The sequence below is a fragment of the Callorhinus ursinus genome, unplaced genomic scaffold (genome assembly GCF_003265705.2).
Source record: "Callorhinus ursinus isolate GAN/ISIS: 27379988/994484 unplaced genomic scaffold, GSC_fseal_2.0 scaffold13, whole genome shotgun sequence".
NCBI classification, from domain to species: domain Eukaryota; kingdom Metazoa; phylum Chordata; class Mammalia; order Carnivora; family Otariidae; genus Callorhinus; species Callorhinus ursinus.
This window is the reverse complement of record NW_027397075.1, coordinates 17,555,136-17,565,628: the sequence shown is the minus strand read 5'-3', so window position 1 is coordinate 17,565,628 and position 10,493 is coordinate 17,555,136. Positions and strand designations below refer to the sequence as shown.

Genomic DNA, 10,493 nt, shown 5'->3' with positions numbered 1-10,493 from the left:
ACAATGAATCATGGAACACTACATCAAAAACTAATGATGTAATGTATGGTGATTAACATAATAAAAAAATAAAAAAAAAGAATTAACTTTAAAAATTTGCACTTTTTATTTGCACAATTTAGAACTCTTTTTCATTGCTTCACCACCCCCCCCTTTCAGGAAGAGACACAGAAACAAAGTTCTTTGTAAAGAACTTTTTTCTTCAAGTAGGCTCCACGCCCAGCGTGGGCGGAGCCCAATGGGCTGGGAACCCAGGAGCCTGAGATCAGACCTGAGCTGAGATCAAGAGTCCCACGTTTAAAGAATATTTTGTATTTGATAAGATGAAAATTCTAGTGCAAGAAAACCAATTATATGCAACACTTTTTTGGTGTGTTTTAGGTGCATTTTTCCAGGAACAAAAATAGTTTATAACTGCACTTTGTTATGTAAGAAAAAGGAGATTTTAAATTTAGTTGTATTTAAAATAAATGTAAACATTCCTCATTTAAAGGAATTAATCTAGGTGCTAATACTTTGGAAAAGTACAGATTTTCTTCACTTCTCTTTGGAAGAATTTTGCATTTTTACATAACAGGTTTGCTTTTTAAAACAAGGCACATTTATATATTAAAGCAAAGATTTTTTTTTTTACCAGACAAATCAAATTTAGCATTTAAATATACAACCTTGATTTTTTAATTTCATTGTATAGTAGGACTTCTCCTAAGATGGAGCCATATTTCACATCCAGTGCTCCAGGGCCCTCCAACTTCTGAAGCATTTCATTAATGGCACTGGTTTTCCCAACAGCAGGGTCTCCTGAGGTAAAAAAAAAAGACATTAGGTTAGATTTATAGCCAAGGAAATGAATAGATGCTAACATATTAAGATGAACCAGTAACATTTTATTTGAAAACTGCCTGAAAAATATGGATTCTTTTCTCCCTTTTTATTTTTTTAAATTTTTTATTGTTATGTTAATCACTGTACATCATTAGTTTTTGATGTAGTGTTCCATGATTCATTGTTTGCGTATAACACCCAGTGCCCCATGGTTAAGATTGGGTAAATCAGGGAGTAAATACGAAATCCTCTCTAATTATTTACATCTCTTATAAAAGGACAGATTCAGAGTTAACCATTATTTTTAACTGAACGCTCATTTATGCCTATTGCAAATGTTTTTGCTTACAGCTAATGAAATTCATTTCCCTGAGAATTTTTGCCGGCACGATCTGGGGGAGAGATGTGATGACAAACTTCTGCAGGGTCACGACTTTACAATTCACCAGATATTAAGAGTAAGAATTTTCTTAGGCCAACCTGGAGGCAAGGTAGGGATTGTCTGAGAGTTCCAGCCTCATTTTGCCTCAGTATGTTCTGTACGGACCTCGGGAGCATTACCGTGGCCCCCGGTGATGGGCAACACAGCATAGGCAGCTGGGAAAGGAGAGGAAGGTGGGGCTGTATTGAATCACTCATGGGGTAATGTTCAAAGATGGAAACCTTTGAGCAATGGGGTGAGGAATTGCGTGTGTAATCTCTTTTTTTTTTTTTAAATCAGGCAGGTTCTTTTCGTTTGTTCCTTGTATGTAGTTATGTGAGTACATTTAATCAGACCATCAGGGACCCTCTAAGGTCATCAGCCCACAGGCTGTGGAGGCCGTGCATGCATTGATCCTATAGTTCTACTTCTGGAATTTGTCTCGGAAGGAACAGAAGGATGAAGATTTATAATGTCCTCTACCAGCCAACGTGGGGAAATGGGCGGATAAGAATATATATTGATACAGTGTCTAAAGCTTTCCAGGGAATATTTTTTCCCCCAGTTATAAAGTAAAATGTTTAGGCTAAATAATTATTAAGCCTGTTCCTAACTCTATAAATTCTCCTTCTTTAAATCTTCTTAATACCTGTGAGAAGTACAGGGCAGAAATTCTTTAAAAGAAGGCTTATGAGGAAGGAAAGGGACACTGTGTCTCTGGTGGCAATATGACTGATGTTCTCTCCATATTCTGTGATCTTCAAGAGGTTTTCACTCGATCCTTCAGGGTCCACTAGTATTGACGTTCCTAAGGTAAAGTTAAAAAGTCTCAAATGACCTATAGATAAACGTTAATCTTTGAGGTACTAAATACTTTCCAGAAAAGTCTGTACATTGTACAGCTCTGTACAGAGCTGACGCCAGTGCCGGGGGGCCCCTGCTGATCTCAGCAGCTGTTCCTTCCACCCACACTCAGCTGGTGAACTAACCCCCCATTCCTCAGACTCTCCTACCGCCCACACACAATGCCCCTTCTCCTCCTCCTTCCCTCCAGCGAAAGGAAGAAAGCAGCTCTCCTGTTGAAGCCTCCTGCAGTCCTTTAGAAGAACTTCCCTTCCTGGGTAAGCCTTCTCCCCCCATTATCTGTCTCTTGTTTCTGTTGACTTTCCGATGTACAAACATTTATGTACCAGTATCTCCATCTTTTTATTGGTTGAACGATGGGAACTGACATTTATTTAGTAAAAACCAGTTGAATATGGGCAATTTTATATGAAATCAAACACACACACACACACACACACACACACACACACACACACACACACCAAAACTAACCCAAATCTCTCTTGATCCCACAGCTTCTTACAATCACCACCCCCAATCTTTCCACCATTATGCAGCCAAACCTCTCAGAAGGGCTCCCCACAAAAGAGACCTCACTTGCTCATCTTGTAGTCTCTTTTCTAATGTTAGACACACTCACATGGTGCACATTCTAAAGTATACAAAGGTATGCGATCAACAGTCTCTTTCTCATTCCTGTATCCTAGAAACTAGGTCCTGTACTGTGTATGCTGGTCAGGAACTTCTAAAAATTGAGTACATTTTAGAGATGAATGTTATCATAGATTTCTTGCCAGTGCTCCAGCAATGGAGATTTATGGTCTTTCCAGTCTTTTGCTGAGTTTATAGAATATACCCATGTCATTCTGCACACAGCTTCTCTCATGCAGAGTTGCTGGGTTAGTATAAACTGGCATATAATTTATAATTTTGATATATACTGACAAGTTGCCTTCCAGTGTTTTCATTCCAAAGTACTGTGTATTCCAAGATACTAATGGTATTTCTGAGAATCTTCCTGGATTCTTACATGAACAAAATGTGGAGTTTTGTTATGTTTTTGTTTCTGGTGCCAGAGACCGGTCTGGTACTAGGGCCTCTGATTTACTTTTGCACAGGCTCAATCGAAGATGATATTGTGATGTTCTGACATTTAGATTCCTGTTATAGGTTGGCTTTGAAAGCTTGGGAGGGTTTTAGTTTCTTCTAAGCTTGTTGCCTACACTTAGGATAAGGTGGGACCAGAGGAAGTGGTATCTCAGATTTGGAGGAAATACCTATGGTTTCCCACAGGAATGGTAAACTAAGATACTGAGTTACATGCATTGGTATTCAGTTGTGTTTCTGTACGTAGTAGTAAAAGCTAAGGATTAAAATAACCAATATAACACTAACGTATGATACACAACTCAGAGGTTTTAAATAAATATAATCACCCACTAATACTTACTGTGACAAATATTATACAATAGAATGCTGATATAAATTAATTCAAAATTAGAGCTTTCTGGATGCTTTGTAATTATGATACCTCTGGTTTTCTGCCAGAAAGTCTTATAACCAAACTTTGAAATTCACTGAGGAGAGAAACCTGACCTCAAAGAAATTCAAGTTAATTTGCATTTATTGAATTTCTTAGATTTGCAAGAACTCTAAATGAAGCTTGATCATTAAGTTCCTGCCTCAAGCTTCAACCAAGCTCTTGTGGTACAGCAATTTTCTGTATCTTGTTTTCTATAAGTATGCAGAAGACTGAGAATAAGAACAATGAGGCATTTATGGATATTTGTGAAGGTATGATTCTTCTTTTCCAATTAGCTGTTTCTTTTATAATCAAGTGTAGCTCTTACATATATGCTTTTCCTATTTTAAAAGAGGTCCTCTCCCTTTTCTGCTTTCAATAACCACAGCTAATTAAAATACTAAATATTTCCACTAGTAAAACTTTCAGTGAGCTATAGTTTTACAATGCACAAATGACTCAATCAAATAGATTCCAATTTCTCAGAAAGCAATACTCAGTGGTTATTTTCTTAAAGGCATGCTTTGTAAACATAGATTTAAACTGGTTCTGCACAAACTTGGAACAGATCAATCTTCAAAGTTGCTGATATAACTACTTTTATATATAAAGTACTCTCAACATTTTAGAAAAGTTAGAGTATGATTCTTGTAATTCTTCTTACCTTTTTGGGGAATTAGTGTCTGAATACTAGGAAGTAATTCTGACCATGGTATGAATTCGCATTGCTGTAAATCCACAAAATAGCCAAAGATAGAACGTTTACCGGATGGTAGATTGATGCCTACATTTGAAAATGACAAATAAATCCAGTAAGAAAGGTTCATTTATGGAATGTTTCATTGATGATAGGATCTCTATGTGAAAAATCTGATTGTTGAATCAGAAATAATTATTCACCAAGGGTATATCATCCTTTTTTTTCCTTCTGATCTTTAACTGCATAAAAATATCTTTTTATATCCAGAAAGCAAGGTGAATCATGATCTGATATCCTTTGAAATCTTACCCAGAAGTTCCGCTTATTATCACGTGTTGGATATTATTAAATGACAGTGATATGCTGGTTTTAGTCAAACCAGTGTATTAGATAACTTTGCCACTTATTTGCAAAGCACATTTGTTTTTCCATTATAAAAGTAATACATTTTCTGAATAGATTCCGAAAAATACAGAATAAAAGCAAAAGAATTTAGCCATGGTTTCACCATATGAAGATAACAAGGTGAATATGTGATACAGTTCTTTGAATCATTTAAAAATTTTTATATACCAGAAAATTCATTTTTGGGCAGTATACAGTTCTAGGAGTTTTTTACTGCCTGAATGTATTTTGTAATCACCATAATGCATGAGATAACAGAACAATCCTAAAACCCTAGAACAACTCCCTAGTGCTACCCCGTTTGCCTTCTGTCCTAACCCCTGGTAACCACCCATCTGGGTTGTTTTGTTCGTTTGTTTTGTTGCTGCTGAGTCGTAGGAGTTCTATATATATTTGGGATACTAGCCCCTTGTCGCATATATGGTCTGCAAATGTTTGCTCTGCTCCATAGGCTGCCTTTTTATTCGGTTGTTTCCTTTGCTGTGCAGAAGCTTTTCAAGTTTGTGCAGTCCCACTTGCTTATTCTTTGCTTGTGTTGCCTTTGCTTTTGGTGCCAATTCCAAAAAATCATTGCCGAGACCAATGCCAATTCCTTCTAGGAATTTTATAGTTTCAGGTCTTACATTTACATCTTTAATCCGTTTTGAGTTAATTTTTGTCAGTGGTGTGAGATAGGGGTCCAACTTCATTATTCAGTTTGCATGCAAATATCCAGTTTTCCCAATTCTGTTTATTGAAGAGACTATCTTCTTGGTGTCTTTGTCAAAAATTGGTTGGCTCGGGGCGCCTGGGTGGCTCAGTCAGTTGGGTGTCTGACTCTTGGTTTCGGCTCAGGGCATGATCTTGTGGTTGTGAGATCGAGTCCCACAACGGGCTCTGTGCTCAGCGCAGAGTCTGCTTCAAGCTTCTTTCTTCCTCTCCCTCTGTCCCTCCCTGCTCATGTGTGTGCTCTCTCTCCTTCTCTCTCTGAAGTGAATAAAATCTTTTAAAAAAATTGGTTGGGTATACAGGCATGAGTTTTACTTCTATTGTGTTCTATTGGTCTATGTGTCAATTTTCAATGCCAGCGCCATACTGTTTTGATTTTTATCACTTTGTAATACAGTTTGAGATAAGGAAGCGTGACGCCTCCAGCTTCGTTCTTCTTCCACAGGATTGTTTGGCTCTTCAGTCTTTTCTGGTTCCATATGAATTTGAGGATTGTTTTATCGATTTCTGTGAAAAATGTCACTGCCATTTTGATAGGGATAGCACTGAATCTAAGATGGCGTTGGGTAGTATGGACATTTTAACAATATTAATTCTTTCAATTCATAAGCACAGACTATTTATTTGTGTCTTCTTTGATTCATTTCATCGATGTCTTGTATCAGTGTACTGACCTTTTAACTCCTGGGTTAATTTATTCTTAGGTATTTTATTTTTTGAGGCACTTATAAATGGGACTATTTTCTTAAACTCTTGTTCAGCTAGTATATTGTTAGTGCATAGAAACACAAGTGATTTTTGTGTGTGATTTTGAATCCTGCAACTTTTATTGAATTTGTTTATTAGTTCTAAAAGTTTTTTGGTGGACTCTTCAGGATGTTCTGTATAAAAGATCATATCATCTGCAAGCAGAGACAATTTTTCTTCTTCCTTTCCAATTTGGATGCCTTTTACTTCTTTTTTTTCCCATTCTTTTCAAAGATGTTTTATTTATTTATTTTCTCTCATTTTTTTTTTTTTTTTTGCATTATGATAAGTGCCCTCCTGACTCCCCATCACTGACCTCCCCTCTGGTGACCATCAGTGTGTTCTCTAGAGTTAAGAATCTATTTCTTGGCTTGTGTCTCTCTCTCTTCCCATGTGTTTGTTTGGTTTCTTAAATTCCACATATGAGTAAAATCATATGGTATTTGTCTTTCTCAAGACTGACTTATTTCACTTAGCATAATATGCTCTAGGTTCATCCATGTTGTTGCAAATGGCAAGATTTCATTCTTTTTTATGGCTATGTAATAGTCCATTGTATGTATATACCACATCTTTATCCATTCATCAGTTGATAAACACTTGGGCTGCTTCCATATTTTGGCTATTGTAAATAATGCTGTAATAACCACTGGGGTGCATATATCCCTTTGAATTAGTGTTTTTGTATTTTGGGGGTAAATACCCACTAGTGTGATTACTGGATCATAGGGTAGTGCCATTTTTATTTTTTTGAGGAACCTCAGACTGTCTTCCACAGTGGCTGCACCAGTTTGCATTTCCACCAATGATGTACAAGAGTTCCTCTTCTCCACATCCCAGCTGACACTTGTTGTTTCTCGTGTTTTTGATTTTAGCCATTCTGACTGGTGTGAGGCGATATCTCATTGTGGTTTTGATTTTCATTTCCCTGATGATGAGTGAAGTCTGTTGGTCATCTGTATGTCTTCTTGGGAGAAGTGTCTGTTCATGTCTTCTGCCCATTTTTTAATTGGATTATTTGTTTTTTGGGTTTGAGTTGTATCAGTTCTTTATATATTTTGGAGGCAAACCCTTTATCATATATGTTATTTGCAAGTATCTTCTCCCATTCCATAAATTGCCTTTTAGTTTTGCTGTTTCCTTTGCTGTGCAGCTTTTTATTTTGATTAGTTTATTGCTTTTACTTTTCTTGTCTCAGGAGACACATCTAGAAAAATACTGCCACGCCCATATCTAAGAGGTTACTGTCTGTGTTCTCCTCTAGGATTTCTATGGTTTCAGGTCTCACATTTAGGTCCTTAATTCATTTTGAGTTTATTATTGTGTATGGTATAAGAAAGTGGTCCAGTTTCATTCTTCTGCATGTGGCTGTCCAGTTTTCCCAGCACCATTTGTTGAAGAGACTCTCTTTCCGATTGCATTTTCTTTCCTGCTGTTTTGAAGATGTATTGACCATATAATTGTGGGTTTATTATTATTTTTTTTTAGAGATTTTACTTATTTGAGAGAGAGAGTTGGGGGGAGGGGAAGAGAGAGAAGGAGAAGCAGGCTCCCCACTGAGCAGGGAGCCCTACTCGAGGCTTGATCCCAGGACCCTGAGATCATGACCCAAGCTGTAGGCAGACACCGAACTGAGCCACCCAGGTACCCCTAACTGTGGGTTTATTTCTGGGCTCTCTATTCTGTTCTATTGATCTATGTGTCTATTTTTATGACAGTACCATACTGTTTTGTTTACTACAGCTTTGTAATATAACCTGAAGTAAGGTATTGTGATGCTTCCCGTTTTGTTTTTCTTTTCAAGACTGCTTTGGCTATTTGAGGTCTTTTGCAGTTCCATACAAATTTTAGGACTGTTTTTTCTAGCCCTGTGAAAAATGCCATTGATATTTTGATAGGGATTGCATTAAATCTGTAGATTGCTTTAGATAGTAGAGACACCTGAACAATATCTGTTCTTCCAACCCATGAGCATGGAATGTCTTTGCATTTCTTTATGTTATCTTCAGTTTCTTTCATCGGTGTTTTAGAGTTTTCAGAGTACAAGTCTTTTACCTCTTCAGTTAGGTTTATTCCTAGATATTTTATTGGTTTTGGTGCAATTTTAAATGGGATTGTCTTCTTAACTTCATTTTCTGGTGCTTCACTATTACTGTATAGGAATGCAACAGATTTCTGTACATTGATTTTGTATCCTGTGACACTACTGAATTCACTTATCAGTTCTAGTAGTTTTTCAGTGGAGTCTTCATAGTTTTCTATATTCAGTATCATGTCATCTGCAAATAGTGAGAGTTTTACTTCTTCCTTACCAATCTGGATGCCTTTTATTTCTTTTTATTGTCTGATTGCTATGGCTGGGACTTCCAGTACTATGTTGGATAAGAGTGGTGAGAGTAGACGTCCTTGTCTTGTTACTGACCTTAAGGGAAAAGCTCTCAGTTTTTTCACTATTAAGTATGATGTTGGCTGTGAGTTTTTCATAGAAGGATTTATTATGTTGACCTACTTCACAGTTATTTATTTTTGTTGCCTAATTTTTCTGGCTAGAACTTTCAGTATTATGTTGAATAGGAGTAGTGAGAACCTTTGTCTTATGCCTGATCTTAGAGGAAAGCTTTCACTCTTTAACCATTGAGTATGATGTTAGCTGTAAGCTTGTTATATATGGCCTTTTTGATGTTGAGATATGGTAATTCTATATCACATTTGTTTGGCGTTTTTATCATGAGATGATGTTGGATTTTGTCAAATGCCTTTTCTGCATCTATTGAAATAATGTTGTTAATCTTTCCTTTTTTTTTAATGTGATGAATCATATTTATTGGTTTGCATAAACTTAACCATCTTTGCATCCCAAATCCTGCATGATCATAGTTTGTAATTCTTTTAATGTGCTGTTGAGTTTAGTTTCCTCATTTTGGGGGAAGATTTTTGTATCTGTATTCATTAGGAATATTGGCTTGTAGAGTTTTGTTTTGTTTTGTTTTTTGTGGTGTCATTATCTGGTTTTGGCATTAGGGTAATGCTGCCTTGTAAAGTGACTTTGGAAGTTTTCCTTTGTCTTCAATTTTTTTTGGAAGATTTTAAGAAGGACTGGTGTTAATTCTTCTTCAATGTTTGATAGAATTTACCAGTGAAGCCATCTGTCTGGTCCTGGACTTGTGTTTGATGGGAAGTTTTTTTGATTACTTATTCAATCCCATTACTTGTTTAGGTCTGTTCAGATTTTCTGTTTCTTCATGATTCACCCTTGGCAGGTTGTATGCTTCTAGGAATGTCCCCACTTATTGTGGGCTATCTAATTTGTTGTTGTATAATTGTGCATAGTACTGTGTTATGATCTTTTGTATTTCTATGGTGTCTATTGCAATGTCTCTTTGATTTCTTACTTTATTAGAGTCTTCTCTTATTTTTTCCTTAATCTAGGTAAAGGTTTGTCAATTTTGTTTATGTTTTCAAAAAAACCTGCCCTTTGTTTCATTGATCTTTTCTATTGTTTTTCTGGTCTCTTTTAATTCATTTCTACTCTGATCTTTGCTATTTCTTTCCTCATGCTAACTTTAGGCCTAGTTTATTCTTTTCCTTTTTCTTTGAAGTGTGAAGTCAGATTATTTGAGATCTTTATCATTATGTAGGCATTTATTGCTATAAAATTCCTGCTAAGAAATTTTTATTGAAACCCATAAGTTACTGTATGCTGTGTTTCCATTTTTGTTTCTCCTAAGGTTTAAAAAATTTTTTATTGATATTTCAGAAGTGTGTCATTTAATTTCTACATATTTTTAATTTTCTAGTTTTCATCAAGGTATTGATTTCTAGCTTCATTCCACTATGGTCAGAAAAGATACTTGGTATAATTTTCAGTCTTGTTAATTTGTTAAGACTTCTTTTGTGATCTAACATATGATCTATGCTGGAGAATATTCCATTTGTGCTTGAGAAGAATGTGTCATCTGCTGCTGTTGGATTGAATTCTCTCTATATATCTGGTAGGCCCATTTTCTCTAAAGTATGGCTCAGTTCCAATATTTCCTAATTGATTTTTCTCTCTGAACAATCTATCCATTGTTTAAAGTGGGGTATTAAATTCCCCTATTAATGGACTGGTCTCTGTTTCTTCACATCTGTTAGTATTTGCTTACTAAGTTTAGGTACTCTGCTGTTGGGTACATATACACTTAGAGTTGTTATATCCTCTTGATGAATTGACTCCTTTATTATCACTTAACGACCTTGTCTGTTGTTACGCTTTTTGACTTAAAGGCTATATTGTGCAATATAAGTACAGCTCGGCTACGCCCCTCTTCCCATTTCCC

The 10,493-nt window shown here is 36.1% G+C and overlaps 1 protein-coding gene across 12 annotated transcripts in view; it reads right to left on the bottom strand.

Moving 5' to 3' along the window:
• Positions 1-10,493, bottom strand: part of DNAH14 (dynein axonemal heavy chain 14) — a 342,249-nt gene that overhangs the window by 130,708 nt on the left and 201,048 nt on the right. For 11 of the 12 annotated variants that reach the window (XM_073899845.1, XM_073899844.1, XM_073899854.1 and 8 more), the window contains 3 exons: positions 4,279-4,398; positions 1,896-2,054; positions 669-801 (listed from right to left, as the gene is read on the bottom strand). In XM_073899845.1, the coding sequence (XP_073755946.1) occupies positions 669-801; positions 1,896-2,054; positions 4,279-4,398 (412 nt within the window). The remainder of the gene's footprint in view (positions 1-668; positions 802-1,895; positions 2,055-4,278; positions 4,399-10,493) is intronic. The other variant, XM_073899849.1, reaches the window with a different exon arrangement.